General features: G+C 37.4%; 1 protein-coding gene across 2 annotated transcripts in view; it reads left to right on the forward strand.

The window, feature by feature from the left end:
* LOC126855231 (DNA-binding protein D-ETS-4) overlaps nucleotides 1-19,189 on the forward strand; it is a 44,152-nt gene that overhangs the window by 20,200 nt on the left and 4,763 nt on the right. For both annotated transcript variants that reach the window (XM_050602690.1, XM_050602689.1), the window contains 4 exons: nucleotides 12,039-12,427; nucleotides 12,624-13,282; nucleotides 14,590-14,744; nucleotides 18,924-19,119. In XM_050602690.1, the coding sequence (XP_050458647.1) occupies nucleotides 12,039-12,427; nucleotides 12,624-13,282; nucleotides 14,590-14,744; nucleotides 18,924-19,119 (1,399 nt within the window). The remainder of the gene's footprint in view (nucleotides 1-12,038; nucleotides 12,428-12,623; nucleotides 13,283-14,589; nucleotides 14,745-18,923; nucleotides 19,120-19,189) is intronic.

Below are 19,189 nucleotides of genomic sequence, written 5' to 3' on the forward strand. Positions count from 1 at the left end.
TCTTATTTTTATTTTATTGACTAATTCACGCGAACTAATAAATAAAAATGTAAGAAAATTATATAAATATAAATTTTGTAAATTTAAGTATCTCTCTCTCCAAACGAAATAAATAATTTTCTTAAGCGTTAAGCTTCATGTATTTTTATATCTTACAATATCTCCTTAAATAATATTATACATAGAGTTCAGAAGTATAATAGTCATTTTTGTCACGAGGAAAAATGTAAAGGAATATTTATGGCGCGACCATCATGTCGTATGTTAGATACGATCAAGGAGGAATACGGGCTGCATTTCCGGAGCGATCTGCATCGCGCAGCCGATGTACCGTTGCGCCTCGCGTCCATCGCGATGAAGCGAGGGGGGACTCTTGGAGGGACTCCCGTAATTATCGTCATTACCGTCGTTACCTCGTGTAGCGTGGATGTTCGCCCCTCGGGGCTGCTCGTTCTCGCTTCGCTTCGCGAGATCGCCGCTTATTAACGAATAAATTATGTCATAACGGTCTGATCGACGTCGCAGCGCGTGCGGATGCGCGTCTGGAATGCTATTCGCTCGCGAAAATGAAAAAGACAGAGAGAAAGAGAGAGAGAGAGAGGAAAGTATATATATATAATTATTATAAATATAATTATTAACGAAATGAAAGATTTTTGAATTAGGAAATTTACCACAGACAAGAATAACAGATTGTCCAATTGAAAAGGTATAATTAAAATTGGCTCAATAATTACTAGAGCTCGGCGCTTACATTTAAATAGAAGTCCATCAAGTTAAGATATTTGACACAGTGTTTTTCTCTGATGACTTGAGATAAGTGTCGGTATATATACGCCGAGCTCTAGTAATTATTGAGCCAATTTTAATTATACCTTTTCAATTGGACAATCTGTTATTCTTTTCTGTGATAAATTTCCTAAATTCAAAAATGTTTCATTTCGTTAATAATATTATATTTCAATGTTTGAAACATGTATTCTTCTCCACGGTATATTATTACTTTTATTTTACTTTTATTTGTAGTTTAGTTTATCAAATATATTTTGTCTATCTTTTATAATAAATTTTACATTTTTTAAAATACATGCATATATCTAATTTCTTTTTATTTCTACGATAATAAAATAAAATAAAAAATAAAAATATAATAAAAAATTTAAATTCTTAAATATGCGATTTAACTACAAGTTTTATGATACGTTTATTTATAGTACACGTATTACGTCTATATAAGGTTAATATAATGTATTCTATCGAGATGGAAAAGCTACAATGCGTCCTGTCTCTTCTTTCTTTTGTCCCTTCTTTTTATACTTGTTATCGGTTATATTCACTCATCGAGTTATTCACAGTCGTCTTACAACTGGAGATGTAACGCCTCTCGTTCCCTCCGTTCTCTTTCCCTCTCTTTTTTTTCTCCATCTTTTTCTTTGCCATTCCCCCTTTCACGAGATGCAGGTATTCCCTCCTTGCCGCGTGTCGAGAAGAGGTGGTCGTTCCTCTCTCCGTGCTGGCAGAATGGACCGGCAGCTTCAAGGTCGATCACTTCGGGTTTTCCAAATCGTGGTCCTGTATGACGAGTAACTTCCTATCGTCGTCCTCGTCACGCCCGCGAGCGCGGAAGGGGACGGGGAAAGAGGAGAGAAGAGTCGCGTTGATGTAATTCTCGACGACAAAAAGTCGCATAACTATTTCACGACGTCCCTTTGTATCTGCGATCGAAATGTGTAACACATAATATGGCCAATAATCGAGTATATTAGAAGAACGTTAGAGGATACATTATTGCGAGATGTTGCGAATGATACGAGAGAAAAAAATAAAAGAAGAATTCGCCAATAAAAAGTTGTAGGATATAGATATCTGCAATTGATGATATATTTATTTATATTCAACGATTCTTTTTTTCTTTTATTTTTTTTACGACTATTTTAGTTATTTCCGACTTTATTTTTAGTCTAGGTTATATAATATATATATATATATAATTAAACTATTATTATATATATATAGAGAGATCTATTTTACATATTCAATTATAGGAAAAATTAATTATCTCTCTTTTAAAATATTTGAACGAAAAGATAATTTCACAGTTTTGAAACGGATTTGCCTTTTGTCAATTCTTTAGCATAATTCAATAAGTAGCTCAAAGATTTTGCGTCGTCGATTTTTTTTTACACCGTTCGATCTTGCGACACTCGGAGAACGGTCCATATCGAATTAAATTGTAGCTGAAGTGCCTGGCACGTGGCTAATAATCTAAAAGCAACAATACAAGGTCTTGTGTCATAAATGACAAGGGGCCCCTTCGAACGCGGAAGCGGACTCCCGTCGAATAATCATGTATTTATTATTGTACTAACAATAAGTAAGATAGCAGTTTCACTAAATCACCTTTCTGCACATCAAATGGTTATGTCTTTTATATTTATATTAATCATTATACCAAATTAATTGATATTTGCAACAAAATTTGATGAAATCGCTGTTATTTCGGTCAGTTTAATTTTTCATTCTACAGACATTGCACGAATAGATATGTTGACCGGAGCAGTATTTGAAAAATTTATCAAAATATACATATATTATAGAAATATAATCCAATCTAAAAAGAATGTTGCGAAAGTAGCGATAATTCTAAAAAAATAACCTTGACGAGAAAAAAAAAACTGTTTTGCATGACATTCGTCTTTCAATGTCTCCTATGTGAATTACTTAATCTTTTATTCTAAACATTTTATATATTTTCAAATCTGACGGAAATACTTTTGATTATATTTCTGATATATATAACCGTTGTTCATATAAATGTATTTTTCAAATAATGCGTTACGTCAGTTAAAAAAGAAATAATTTCTTCAAATATTTTAAATATAAGTCTAGATATTTCTTCAAGACTTTCAAGTGAAAAAATCGGAATAAAAATTTTCTTTTTTTATGTTGTAATTTTCACAACGAGAAATCTATCTTAAGAAAAGCATAAATTTATCTCCCATGGAGCTTTTGTTCATTAAATTTCCTAAGACGAGGCAATTTAATGATTTAATCATCTGCGCGATTGTTGCGTCGAATCACGCACAATTGCGTGAAACATGGGGCAAATTTTTCACGATTTCTAATGTCGTGCAACGTGTGTACGTGCGCATGTACATACGTAAGACATTATAGTCGCGGCAAGGGCGATGCGTGGGCGGTAAAGTGTTATTAATAGCGTACACCGTCGATATATCGGACGGCGCAACGATGCGCAATAATGAGGCAATTATTAAGGAGAGTCGATTAGCAGTCGTGAGAGCCGCGCGGGAGAAATATTTCAGTGAATTTCTCATAAAATTATCACATGTGGTCATTGCGTAAATCTCACGTTACATACCGCGTCTCATCTTTGATTATCGATTAAATGCATGATCTCTTTTAATTTCGCATTTATACATTCAATGTCTATCGACGAAATTTATAATTTTAAAGGCATTTATATATATATAATTTATGATTAAATTTTCCAATTGCGCGCTTAAAAATAAAACATTTACATTTTTATATCCGAAAAAAAAAACAATCGAGAAAAAAATATTTTCCAGAGATTGTTAATGTAAACAGAAAAATATTATATTATTGATAGATATTTTATATTATGCGCTATTAAGCTTGTTAATTAAAATGCTTTATTGCTCTTTTTCCATTTATAAAATAAAATGTGTCTTAAAATTGGGAGGCACACTAGGAGGATAAAAATAAAGTATAGGCAGTGCAATTAAAACGAATAAATTTAATATTAAATGAACACGAACACTCCTATCCTTCGCGGAAAGGAAGAAAGAAAGATGGGAGATAGATAAAGAGAACACGTGAACCGACATTTGCGAATTTATCTCGCGAGATAAATGTGTTGTTCGAGATCTACAGTCCTCTCTTGGATGAAGCTACGAGAGTGATGCAAGTAGCCGGGAGACTGCGGGTCCCGGACGCGAATTTACGATCCTCGCGAGGCTATCCATGGACAGGGCAGCGCTCTAAGGACACGATCCTGTTGGGGGATCTGCGAGTTAAGGCGCTTTAATAATGCTACTTTAAAGCTCGCTCGCGTCGGACAAAGGCCGACCTGCCATAACTTCTTCACGGTGATGCACCGACGGCATTATCGTGGCGCGTTATGCCCCCATTATGCGATATTATGTTACTATTTACGCTATCACGGCTGCCTATTTATTTGTCTTGCCTCGCTGGCCATGCTTGATCTTCTCACTCGATCTTTCATTCCTTTTGCATTTTTCACAAGCATATCTCTTCGCTTTCTCTCTCCCTCTCTTTTTCTCTTCTTGTAAAATGCTATCGCAGAGAAACCGCTAGAAATGTAAACTCAATTCCATTTCAATATCAATAAGTAGGACGTTTTGAAATCTATTTGTGCTATCGACCGTATGAATTCTTTTCAATCGAATATTTAGAGATATCCAAGATTTCAGATTCGTTTACAAACTTTTCAACGCGTAGCCTTGATATTCGAAAATCTTTTCGATACATCTGATGGGACTGTGTACCTTCGGGCAAGTAACGTGGCAGTTTTTGCTGTGCGCCTAAGAAGTAACCGTAAGTATTCCGCACAAGGGAAACGTAACTGTTATCCTGAGATAAAGCGTGGACTTAACGGCGTACGGAAGAAAGTCGCGAGAATAGGCAAAATGTCGGCGATCGTTTAGTGTTTAGTCATTAGTGTCCGCGTTATCATCGTTTATCTACCACGTGACGATAAAGTAGCCGTCGGGAGTTGCCTACATGACAGTCTTGCGACGTTACCGCAGGTCGCGGATTACCATCAGATCGCCCGTAATTTCCGTTCTCAAATGCTACGCGGATAGCTATGCACGCTTGATTCTTTTATTGTAATAATACATTGATTCAAGTATTTTTTTATTGTCATTATTATTCCGCGGTTATAAAAAAAAAAACAAAAAAAACTAGAAAGAGAATAAAATTTCATGTATTTTTCCCCTTTTTGTTAAATTCCATATTAAATCATGATATTAACTATTATTATAATCAACGCAACAAATCTTTTTAAGAATATATATACAGCATATATAATTTTAATTGCAACAAAATCTCCAACACATCATTTATCGCAGTCATGACATGATAAAATAAATAAAATGTAATACATTAATAAAATAAAATTCATTAAAATAAATCTGTAATTTGCAATTTTAATTACAAGTTTTTCAAAATTATGACATGGATAGAAACATGGATGGAACATTTCGAAAGCGGAACTTGTGTTTAATATATAAAAAAAAAAAGAAAGTGAGTATTCTTTCTTTGAAAAAAGAAATCTTCTTTTTGGCTTGTGTTATTCCACATTTTCTCTTCGCACATTATTTTTTGGATGTTGTGTCCTTTGTTTTGTAAGTAAGAATTTTTAATTTATTCAAACGAATCTCACGTAAAAGATAAGAGTGTGAGATTGCCTAGTGTAGTTTGCGAAACGTTACGATCAACTATAAGTTAAACGAGCGGACGCTATTATTTTTCTTACTTATTCATTACTCGCGCGGCAGAAAGATAATTGATTACGCGAATAACCGCGCGACCGCACACATTGCAAAGAGATATTCGCGCTGAGATTACACTTAATTCGTAATACCGATAGGGGCTTTTTTTTTTACCGGAAGATTAAAGATCTCCACTATGGCCTTGGAGTATATGGATAATAATCAACATAATGTCTCAGATGAGATTTCCGCGAGACGGCTACGGATTGTAAATTATGCGACGTAAAAAGGGTAAAAGATGATACAATAGATAACATTAGAATTGAGCGAACAAGATTTTAAGTGCGCGTTGGCAAAAAAATTTATAGAAAAGTACATATGTCACATTTAATTCAGAGATCAATAAAAAATACGAAAATCAAGTGAAATATGTATGGGTTATCTAAAATAATCGCTTCAACGTTTAATTAACGTATAATGATGATACGATCTAAGATGTTTAAATAGAAAGATGTGATTACGATGTATGCGAGGCGAATAAAAAATATGGAATTGAAGTGGAAAAACCTACTACTCATTTGTACTGTTTATCTCGCGTCGAGATGTTGCGATACTATTTTAATTCGCTGTGACGTCACGGCGGTATAGACACAGGCGTCGACTAATCGGCAAGAGAAAAAAAATATGTAAATGATTATCTCGGCGCGTAGTACTGTCTCCGTTGCACTAATAATGCATAGAAATCAATTGCGGATAGTGAGTTGTAAAAAAAAAAAAAATACAATACTTCCCGCATCTTCGTTCGGAGGATAAGTGAATAATCGTTCGCAGATGAGGACTTGTTGCGCGATTGATAATGATAGATATTTGACCGGTTTCTTCGCGACTGGGCATAATGACGAATATTTTACATGTTGCTTAAAATAGTAATATATATATATATATATATATATATATATATATATATATATATATATATATACATGTCATTTGATAAAGGGAAATGGTATGTTACAAAATTGTGTACGCAGATATCGTGGAATACCGAGTCGAAGCTAAATGAGTCGGCAAAGAGGCTAATTCTTATCTAGTATTGTAATTTATTGGACACGATAAATATACGCCGTCTATGTCTATCGTATTATTTTTCTTCAAATAATCGTTCTTATATAATTCGTATAAGCTGGCTGCCCAATCTCCTTTGTCATTCGGCTCCGTTGAAAGCGAAAAGTTTTTTCTTTAGTTAAATAATTTTATTTACGTCTTTATTTTATTCACCGCGAGTGCGATAATATTTTACCTTTCTGAGCAATATCTTCTCAGAGATAATATCTTTTCATCTTATTATGTTTATGCAATACTGCTATTAACAAGTTCATTTGAAGATATCTTCTTCACGACAATTAAATTTCTAATTGGATTGAAAAATATTCACCAATTACATCTTTCAAACTAATTAATTAATTTTTTTTTTTTTTCACGGGGAACAAAAGTCCGCTTATTTTACACTCGCATATGTACTTGTATATTAAAGTAGCTTTAATGGCCGAAACGCTGCGTTCCGGACCGAGACGAGTTTGAATGGGCGACGAACTGGAAACGAGGTTTGTAGAGTAATTCAGCGCGTATGACGCACGCAAGCCGCAATTCTCGCGTTCAGGTTGAAGCGGCTGACATCAGTTTGCCGCATTTAGCGTTAGTGGAATTAATTGCACGAGTGGAATGCCCGGCAAAAGGTAGAAAGAATACCGGTCCCGCGGCATCGCGTCTTGTCACAATGATGATAATTCGGGAGGAAATTTCTGTCATAAATATCCCGGCTCGTAAAACGACGCGATGATGCGGATAAAGACATTTATGTGTATGTATGTCTTGATCCGTGCACAAGATGCGTGTCCCGCTTCCACCACGTGATATTTTAATGACATGATCCACCGGCCAATTTCCAGTCGATTTTTCCCCGTACGAAGAATATCGAAGTCGTTATTTGCTTCGTTCTTATGTATTCAAAATATTCTCAATATAATACAAAATTGCACACCGAATGCGTGATTACTTGCAAGTTCGAAAAATGCATGGAAAGGAGTTTCGGGATTTCGAAATGTTTTTACGCCTCTTCATGCCTGTTTATGTCTCGTATTAACAACGACATCAAGTCGAGCGATCGCGCAGGTGAGGTAATTAACAAGAGTATCAAGCACAGTGAAAATGGCTTGTTTAATTGCTGGACAGAATTTATATAGCGAAAATAAAGATGCAGTTGTGTAAATTAAAATCAAGGGGTCTCTCTTTACATTTCTTTGTTAACTTAAATTGATAAAAAAAAAAAAAAAAAATTACGAAAATAGAAATGTAAATGCACAGATCGCATCTTATTATTAGAGTTACTGTATCGCTAGCTGTGTATTAGGTAGACACGCGTGACATCAGAATCCTTTCTAAATCTCTTACGTCATAGAATAGAATCGAGGATGATTTTGCGCATCATGATGTCGTTACTCTTAGTAGTTTCCGCTCTTCTCTCTCTCTCTCTCTCTCTCTCTCTCTCATGCATCATTTAAGAAATTCCCGACAGATTACAATATGTCGTGTAAAAGTAACATATCTCCTCCAACTTGAGCCACTATTCAATATAATTAGAATATCATGAAGAGAAATTTAAATTGAAACTCCATTCGCTAATAATTCGCCAAGTTATCCTCCACGAAGAAATACATTGCCATTTTCTCAAGTCCATTAAGTTGAAGTCGAAAGCGTGATTAGACTTATTATATATCAGGTGTGCTAGACATTTATAGCTATTTAAAATCGCTGCTTTATCCTGGCTTGTCTGTAGCGTTCCGATTTCACCAAACGCTGAAATGTGTAATTTGTGCTGCGCGTTTGAAAAACAATGCGCGCTTTATTCAGAGAATATTGCGTGTAATAAACTTATGGATGCTTTATATGTTTCGGCGCTCATCCTTTCGGCATTCGTATCTTAGAAAGATTCCAATTTTTACATCTCTCGTAATTTTTCATCCTTCCTTTTCTCGAGCGCGGAATAATGCATATTCAAATTCGCGACAGACATATTTACGATTTTGCGAACGAGAGCGACGATATGTTGAAAGGAGAGCGAGCGCGTCTCTCATTTCGTGGTCACGGTGTTATCGAAGGTCGCGATTTCTCGCTCGAAATGTCACCGTGCGCGCGTCCAAAGTCCAACAGGATCGTGAAAAATCTCAATTATTACGAAATTGGGCGCGCGCGGGCCGATAACTCCGCCCGTTATCGCGCGGCGATTGCAAACATTTCGATGGTGATAACTCATCTTTTCGTCGGTTACACGCGCCGTACGCATAATTACAGTACTTGCAATTAATAACGCTTGAAATATTGCGTATCAAAATAAAATCCGATGTTTCGTTATCCTGTTTATCAATTTTCGATTCAGCAGGAGACGTTCTTCTTCAAACGCCATTTTCGGAATCCATAAACGATCAGCGTTGAATTTTAATAGCTCTCTGGGGATTCCAAAAGATTGCAACAGATGCATTAGAAATTATACAATGACCTCGTTAAACGATATATAATTTTTAAGTGTATAAGAGAGAGACCGAACACACACAAATGCGTTTTTGAGAGATTATTTTGCGAAAAGAAGGAACTCGGCGGAAAATCAGATGCCGCCGTGTAATCGCAAACAGATTATGATGTTTAAACGGAACGAGACGGTCTCTCGAAAATTACGAGGTCGTCCCGTTGACTGAGCAGTCCGTGACTCCAGCGGAATCCCGTGTTTTGCGCGCGGAAGGGGAGAATGCCTGCAGCTGCACCGGCGATTAGTCGAACGCGTGACGTCAATGGCGCTTGTCTTTGCGAAATGCTCGAGAGGAAAGCAGAAATCCAAAGAAAACCATCAGAAGATTCTTCTTCATGAGATAGCCATTTTCTCGCATATTTGCCGCCCAATTGGTCGAGGAAATTAATTAATTTCGCCGAAATTTTTTCTTTACCTCTCGCGATAATTCATCTCATTTCGTAATATGTATAAAATAAGGTAGATTGATAGATAAACGAGGGAAGATCGTATTTAATTTGTTTATCACACGCTAAGGATTCTAAGAAGTTTCGGGTTTAAATGTCTCAATGTTAATGCTGCGTTTGGAGAAGGCTGATTTCTTTCGTTTAGTCGCGGTGTCTCTCGCGAGCCTCGTGATTCTGCGCGAGGTAAACCCAAGGAAGGTTCCCTCTTGAGAGGCGTTCTTAGATTCCATCAGTGTATAGATAAACATTCTCTTTCTCCTTGGAACCTTTCGAGAGGCCTCGAGAGAACGAGAGAAAGAGAAAGAGAGAGAGAGAAAGAATAAGCAGTGAGTGCGCTCTTGCCGTGCTCGCTCGCCTATCTCTTTGGTGCTCCTATCCCGTATACTTGTGTGCACGTGTACATATGCGTTCACGTATACGCGATCGCGCGCTGTTGGCGTGTGCGATCAAAGTGGCAGAGGTATTGTGTCTCTACGTTGTCTGAGAGCCCCCGCGCCCGCGCGCGCCTACCTGTGTCCGTTGGGCATAATCGTTTATTTCGCGTCGACCTTTGCGGGGCACTACGTCAAAATGTCAGATGCGACCCCGCCTGAGCGCAGGGGAGATGCACTGGGAACGTTGTAATGGGCTTACAAAGCGTAACAAACTGATGCGAGGTCAACACACGACGGGCAATAAACACACGTAGAGATAAATGGGCCCTTAAGGTGCACCACACCGGGGCCCGCCGGCGGGAGAGAGAGAGAGAGAGTGTATGTTTCGTCTCTTTCGACTCGGCGTATCTCGAGCGTTTTGTTTGCCGCGCGCACGAGATGAGCGTCGAGACGATCCGAGAGTACGATACCAAAGCCCGTTTTCAGGATTTCAACGCTTTCGTTTTCACATAAGTGAGCATATAAACATTTTTCTTCGAAAGATATGAATAGTATAATGGAATAAAAATGCAAAAATTGCGCTAATTAAATAACAATATTGCGGCAAAATTATGATTTGATATTAATAAGAAAAGTATGCAAACTACATAGTCATAGCTCTCAGTTAATTTTTTTTCAGAAAAGCAGAACATTCTGTAAATTATGTTTTACCTCGTTCCTCTTTTTAAAATAATGAAATATGTAACTCTTTACCTTTAAAATAATTAAAAATCTCACGTGAAAATGGTGGCACGTTTTTTTTTTTTTAGTTTAACCATACATGTAATAATAATGAAGAAATTTTCATAAAAATAGCCTGAACACCGATAAATAGTTCTCGAATGTAGCAATGATAAACAAGTAATACATATGATTTGAAATCACTGTTCGTTTCAAATATTCATTCACGCATTACGTGATTGGCAATATGTACTTGCGATTTTAAAGTAGACCAAATATAAACTAAATATATTTTTGTCACATACTGAAGATATATCTCAATATTAGCATATATAATCTTTTTTCAGTATTTTTTTTCACTTTCTTTTAATTTTTTTTCTTTAATTTGTCTAATTAAAAATACTCCTCTTAGTACTGTTTCATCTTCAATATTTGTAGAATTTACTTTTTTTTTTTTACAAAATTTTTGTTGCAATAAATAGATTTAAACATAATTTTAAGTTTATCTTCTTTCTCCTCAATCTCTTTTTAGTTTCGGGACAGTCGCTCATTTCAAGCAGCAGGAGGATCGCCTTAAGCGACTCGCGGGGCGTAACAAACTGACGCGGGGTCAAACGCAAGACGGGCAATAAACACGCTGAAAGATAAACTGGCGATCGTGGGTCCATCCGGGACGCTCGGAGAAAGTATTTCGTTCGATGCGGTACCGCAGCGATTTTCGCTTTCGCCCGCGAATCGATATTAAGAATCTCGTGCATTGTACAGACTACAAAAGGCGGGGTCCACTTCATTGCCTCTTTTGTACATATGTGTTGTTTTATAACGTGACCATGTATAACGTTTTATATCCACCGCTCTATTATCCCGTGGGAATTATATCCGTTATGAATGATATAGCGATGAAAAATCTGGCGTTGTTTGCCATTATCTTTTTATTTCTATAGAACCCGATTTCCACGATAATAATAATCGTAATAATCCATCTGTATGCAATATTATGAGTAAACATATGTATATGTATGATTAATATGTGTTCCGCAAGATAGAGTTTCAATGTAATATGATTGAATAAGATTTCATGGAACCCATATCTCCAGCGTTTTCCATTTCGCGTCTCTCTCTCTTTCTCTCCCGCGCCGGTACAACGTTATCGCAGGCCGGTTCGTCTATTATGTACGGCTTGCAATCGTCGGCCCACTACCACAAAACCACAATCGCTCTAATTGCTAACATTAGCCGTTTATAGTCGAAGCCGAGTTGCTCGTGGATCGATCAGCCTTGGCCGCGACGAGAAACGCACGACTGTCGTCTCACCCGGTGCTTTCTCTTCTCTGCATTTTTTGCAAGTTAATCGTTCGCGAACGAAATGTGTGCAAACGATCTGTACGATTTTAAATTCCTGCTTTTTTTTTTTTTGCAGATGCCGCAAACAGTGCCCACCGCGGCCGGCTACTCGCCGTCGTTCGACTACAGCACTTTTCAATTCGATCTGTCCCTCTTGCCGGAGGATTACAGCCCGGCCGGCGACCAGCTCGGTCTCAAGAGCTCGCAGATCAAGCAGGAGGCGCGCTCGCCTCGTCCGGGATCGCCCACGATCTACCAGAGCCCGCCGTATCAGAACGGCGAACTGCCGTTGTCGCCCAATTATTCGCACGAGGGATCCTCGCCAGGATACCCGACGAGCCCATACTACGTACCCAGAAGTCCCCAGAGCGCCCAGTTTTATCCCACCAGCCCGGAACCATCGGCCAAGCAACCAGTCAAGAGGGAAAAGAGCCTTGATCTTTTGGCCATCCTTCAGGAGTCTAGGTAAATCATGTTCCTCGAAACTCTTATCGCGATTTTTTTTAGTTGCGTCACTTTGCTGCTAAGAAAAGAAGTTATAATATGTATTTTTTAACTCTTTTCCTGGTTTTACTATTAATATTTTCGTTCGTTGAGATATAATTATTTTGTGTTGAAATCTCTTAACAGCGACGGATCGCGCACTTTCACATGATTACAGACTCTTAGCCGAGAGTCTGGGCTACCGCGAGGACTCGACCGATTGCACGGTGCCCTGCACTCCACCCCGTAGCGAGGAAGATATCTACAACAGTCTGGACGCGGATTTTCTGCCGAAGAAGGAGGATACTGGTGTCCAGGGGCATTCGTTGCTCAAGGAGATTCTCTTCAAGGAAGAGCCACGTTCCGTTTCCAGTAGCAACGGTTCATCTTCTTCCTCTTCCTCCACCTCATCCTCGCCCAGCCCTTCGTGCGAGTTCGAAAGCAACGGCTCGGCGTTGCGCGAACTCCTCTTCAAGGGCGTCGCTCGTAAGGAGAACCTAGTGGAGATGCCCGACAAGCTGAGCCAGCTCAAGGTGGAACGATCGCAAGAGGAGTTAGTGAATCCACTGCGAAAGGAAGAAGAGCTCTTCAAGGACGATCAGAAGAGTGACCATCAGTTGCTGCGGGAGGTGCTGAGAGATACCAGCTTCCAGAGGAAATACAATCTAAGACCCGTTGATCTCGGCGGAGTTGGCACCGGCTACGTCGAGGATATGGAAGCCGGCGAATGCGTGGGTGACCTCGCCCGCGAGCAGCTCGAGCCGGTCCTCAGTCTGGCCATCCAACAATTGCAGAAGGATTTCGACAACACCTGCGTAGCCCTAGGCATTCATCCAGGTGAGTCGGCTACTTTTCTCAAAGTTTAATCGAAATTTACGTAAAACGATTTTTCGTATCGCGCTTATATCTTTATGTACAGATTATAGATCGAATCATACGATTTGATTTCATCCTAATTTTTTTCTACTAAAAGACACGAAGCTGTGAAAAACTAGTTGTTTTTTAAATTTATATAAATTAATTTACTCAAAACTTAATAAAAATTATGAAATCGAATGAAGAGAGAGAGAGAGAGAGAGAGAGAGAGAGAGAGAAAATTAAATCTATAAAAAGAAAGAAAAAGTATAAAACCATACATTTCATCATTATTGATATTGTCACATAGAAAAATAAAATGCGTAACCTTGTACATATATCTTTGTAAACGCGCTATTTCTACGATCGCTATGGATGCAGTCACGTACGCATTAATTATTATCAGCTTTACAATAATTATTGAGTAACATTTTTTCCTGAATTTCTTAAAATGTTTATTATTAGATTTTTTTTGCTGAAATTACTTCATGTCACTTGCCGTGCAAAAATTATATTGATAATTTTTTAGTAGAGAGAGAGAGAGAGAGAGAGAGAGAGAGATTGTAACACTTATTATATCATTCCACAACGTATGATACATGGGAGGAATTTTCCTTTATTAAAAAAAAAATCAAGTCAAACACAATTTTTTATTCATCTCCAAAATTTCTTACTACTCTGCTGTAAAGCTAAATTTCGTTAATTCCATTTCATATATTTTTATTTATTTATATAAATTCTTTTTTTATAATCAGAAATTTATTTGTACAACTCGATGATATGTGGACATGGCTACGATCGAGTCATCAAAAATTCCGACGCGTATCTCGATTTTCTCGACTAACCTTGCTCCGTTAGATTCTTCTCGTTACCTTGCCGCAGGCATAGTTTCGACGTCGTCGTCGTCATTGTCGTCGTCGTCGTTGTAGGTACGACTAGTTCGTCTATTAGTCCGAATCATGATGTCACGCTTGAAATAAGTTACCAAGTGTCGTGAAAGCGCGCCGAGTCACGAAATTATTCGTGCCATGAAGATCCACTTCAAAGATCATCGATATAATTACGCTTTACAAAAAAACTCTGTTTTTGATACGCCTGTACCTTATTAATACCTAATGAGTTAGGAAAAAAAAAGAATTTACTCTGCGAGAATAAATATATGAGTGTTGCTTGAAGCATCTCAATGATCTGATTTGATTATTGATTTTCAAATCTAAATTTCTCGGAGTATCGCATTTTTTTCGACGGCAACAGGAGAATGGCATGAGATTTCTGACTTTTAATTGCAGAACCGAGACGCTGGAGTGCGGCGGATGTAGCGGCTTGGATACAATGGGCCAGACGGCAATTGCAATTGCCGCTGGTGCCGCTGGAGAGTTTCAACGTGGATGGCGCGACGCTGGCCACCCTCACCGAGGAGGAATTCTGCCAGAGAGCTCCTCAGGTAAACGTGAATATAATTATTACGTTTTTTTGTTTGGTAGAAATAAGAAAAAAAATGCAGATATAGCGCCTCGGCTAATTATAATAAAAAATTATAAAATATATTTTTATTTTTTGGAAGATTATTTTTTCTTCGCAAAATTTTTTTATAATTTTTTCAACTTGTTACATTTTTTGCGACTAATTATACTTCTATTTAAAAATACTTTCAATTTACTTTAATTTAATTTTCAATATTACGTAGATATTTGCATCAACTTTCAATTTTCGGATAAAAAATCTCCTATAAATTTCATATTAATATCTTATATCTTAATCTATATACTAATATCTTATATCTCATACTAATATCTTATATCTTATATCTAAATTACATATCATATCTTATTTCTTAATTCTTGTTCCTTTATAATCTTATATTTCATTGTGTTTCCTCGACTTTTATTTTCTTGCGCGTTTCTTAATTGCCATAACACTTATATTAATTGCATGCACACCTCGCAATTTTGACGCGTGCCTTTACACAATGCCTCGTTTACAATAATCGATCTCGGCAGGGATCGTACGCGCTTTGAATGAATCAATTAATCGCAACGATTTTTTAGACGCATCTTATTATGTGCGAGAAGGGCTCTGACAATAGCAAAAAAATATTGCTTACACTTGCATGCAACAATTTTGCATGAAATTTTGTAAGTATAAAAAATGTATTCGGCAATGTTGGACTCTATAGCGAAATGATAGTCGGCGAACATATATATATATATATATGCCATTCCTTATCTGCCTCGCGTCGACACGATTGCATTTTTCACGAAACTTATCTCTCGTTGTCATGAGAATTTACAATGGATTTTGCATTTGTCGCTTTAATTGTCGTATAAAAATCCATTTTGTTCATAGTATATCTATTTTTAGATAACAAGTTCGTTGTCTCTCAATATATTTTTGTAAATAATTAATTATCTAATAAAAGAACAAGGAAACTTTAGAAAGAAAAATAGAAAATATATATATATATATATAGAATCGCAAATATTATTTGATATATATTTTTTGATTAGTCAATCTCAAATAAATGTCGATGCATATCCATCAAAAATTGCATGACGCAATAAGTGACAGTAAGTAAAGAAATTTAAAAGTTCTCCTTTTGAATTGAAATTATAGCGATTAAATCTAAAACTTTTGGCAATCGGGAAAATTGGATTCGGTGTGAGTCAGTCAATTATTAACTTCATTCTTTATTACTGTAACACGCAATTCGCGATCGGGTAGGGTACTAAGTACGTTCGTGTCCGATGAAGAAATAAAACGATCAAAAGCGAGACTTGAGAAACATTCGCCGAGGTCCGGTGAAAGTGAATTTCCTGGTAATCAATGTGCGTTTACGCGTTCCTTCCGTGTAATCCATACCTGAGGCATAAATGGAAAGAAGGTACCTACACTGCAAAGCAGATTTCGACATGTAACGGGATCGGAATTCCCGCGCGAATCATCTGACGTGTGAGAGTTGCGTCAGTTTGCGTCAGGGATACGATTTCAGAGAGAAAGAAAGGCCCTTAAAGATTTTTTGCCAAGTTTTTACAAGATATTTTTTTTAATTAACGGATTCAATTATGAAACTTCCACTCACTCATCAGTAAATTGTGACAAGATTGAAATTGATGCGAACGATGTAGGCACTAATTCACAACAAAACTATTACATACGTAATAATTATTACATGTTTCTGCAAACTAAATCCAATTTAAAAATTTTACGTAACTCGATTGTAACAAAATAATGTATAATAGTTTTACACAAAGTGTTTTAATGACGTTATTATTTGGCGAACAAAACCGTGAAATTGCCTCATGAATATATCATTATTCCCGAGAGAATCTAAAAGAATCAAAAAAGAACGCAACGACTTTTCAACTATCTCTCTCAATACTTGCGAATACAGCCATACATTGTCGCTTATTAAGTAACGAGTTTTCCATCGGCATCGAGCATGCTAAAAACCGGTTACTGTCAATGTTGATTATATGCGCTGTTAATTATAACCCTAAACTTGACAAAGCCGAGATAAAGCTAAAGAGAAGTGAACTTGACATTGTATTATAATATGAAATATTATTTCAATAAATTAACTTTCTTTGAGAAAAACCATATTACTTCTTTACAATGACAATATTTTTTTTCGCGATATATTTATTTTATACGATTGTTATAATGAACGTAGAAAAATATATATCTTTGTTCTCGATCACGTAAAGATTAATCAAATCTTTTATCCGCACTGTTTTCCTCTTTCTCTAAGTTTGTTTGAGGAAGAAACAAAAAGTCCAAATCACTTAACTTAAGGAGCCTGTAACGTTTCCGATGCCATAAACTCTGATGATTATCATGAAATAATAAATCGTAAACAGGTGTGAGAAAATCTCGAAAAATCTCCGAGACGCGGGTCTCGTTATTTGAAACTGCAGACGTGAGTCTCTAACAAAATTAATAGCGAGTAGAGTAGCCGTGTATGGCGAACGGCGGAAAAGTAGCCGTGCATAATGGATTCCGCTTTGCGTCTAGTAATTGGATAATCGCGCCACGAAGTATCGTGGTAATTCTGTAGCGTGGAATCATGGTCAGGCTTATGGTCACGTTCTATCTACGATCTCGCGAGTCCTTTCCTCGTTTCTTCCAGCTTCTCGTCGATGCGATCAAATTTTCTTCGCAGACTTCATTCACGCGCGGTTTATATAAACGCAGTTTATCTAAACGCAGAGAAAGAATTCGTTCGATTCAAATTCGGTCTCGCAAATTTATGTATTAGATCCTACATTTATTTGGTTAATCGTTTAGGTTTGTTTCTCGAATTCTTTCAGGTACAATTTTTGCTGTAAATAAGATTATACTGCGATAAAACGAAATTTGCTTATCTAGAGAGTGCGAGAAAAATGCTGATATCCGTAAACATCTTGGAAATTATAAAAAGTTGTAAAAAGTTTTTCTTATCAAAATTGTTGATTATTAAATGATGCATTAAGAGTTGGATGTATCAACAGTTTTATCTTCGGTAAAGTTGTCAAGGTTGCATAAAGATTGCCTTGAATCTTTTAAATAAGAATTCCAATTCATTATACACACACACATATATATATATATATATATATATATATATATATATATATAAATTTTGGAATTTTTAATTACAAATCTGTTACGAATGAAAAGAGTAAAATATATCGAGAAAGCGAAAGGACAGAAAATTAGATTGCACTTAGATTGTTTAGTATTACTGTATGGAATTGACGAACGCGAGTCTTGGTGCATTCGCTTCTTGAGGAAATAATTAACGGCATTCTTCGCGGTTTGGCGTCGCATTTTAATCACGGCAATTATCGATATGCGAGAACTTGTTTCTCGGAACGTCGCGAGTATAATTGTATATCGCTGCATGAATCTTGGATAAAATGCCGCGCACAGTTAGACTAACATAGCTTGAAATATTCTAAATTCGCGCAAGAGTATCTTATTTCTTACCTCAAATTAAATCCTTAGATTAAATCCTCCGTTCTCTAAATACTCCATTCTAAATTGTTGCGAAATAATATGTACTATGACTACAGCATCGAGTCATGCATCTATATCTAAGAGATGGAAGGATTGCATCTCGCACCTCTGGATGTCAATGTCATTTTTGCGTCACGAGGATAAGCGACGATGAGGATGCTTCGAAACGTCAATCCGAAATGTGTACGCGTTCCTCGTTCGCGATCGGCAGGATCGCTTTGCCCGTACCTGCCGATGCGCGCACCATTGGCTCGGCAGAAACGATCGAGAAGTAGGTCAACCGCTCGAATGTCTTGTTGTCCGCCGCGTTGCGTCTCAACGGAGAGCCGCTTTCTCTTCTCTCGCGTACTACGACTCTTTCGTTGGAATTCTAACGTTCCGCGCCTTGCTTCTTTCTCTCTTCCCTCTTTTCACACTTCTCCCCGCGCCCGCTTTTTTTATTTTTAATCGTCATCCTGATGGTAATCGACCAAACTTTGATACCCTTCCGACGTGAAACGCACACATACATAGTTTTGATTAATTTAAGTAGAGCATTGATGATTATGCTATTTAAGGTGCACGGAGCACCAAAGTCACGGTTAATTAGGCTAATTATAACACCGCAACAACGCCGTTTATGTTCAAGTGCGGGAGCATGTTGCACGCGCAGTTGGAGATTTGGAAGGCCGCTGTCGAGGAGTCACCGCGGAACACTCTGGCTGCTTCCTGGACTCCCGCGGGGGTCGTCCAGTCCCCGAGTAGTGCCGTCACACCGCCGACTATCGGAAATACAACGACGGGCAGCCTCAAGGAATCCCCATGCGCCGTAGACTTCTCAGATGGTACGTTTCTTCCTTCTCTTTCGGCTCGATTCTTACCTATCATTCAACAGGTATTCATCGAACGGTAAAC

This window comes from Cataglyphis hispanica, chromosome 15, assembly GCF_021464435.1.
Source record: "Cataglyphis hispanica isolate Lineage 1 chromosome 15, ULB_Chis1_1.0, whole genome shotgun sequence".
Lineage (NCBI taxonomy): Eukaryota > Metazoa > Arthropoda > Insecta > Hymenoptera > Formicidae > Cataglyphis > Cataglyphis hispanica.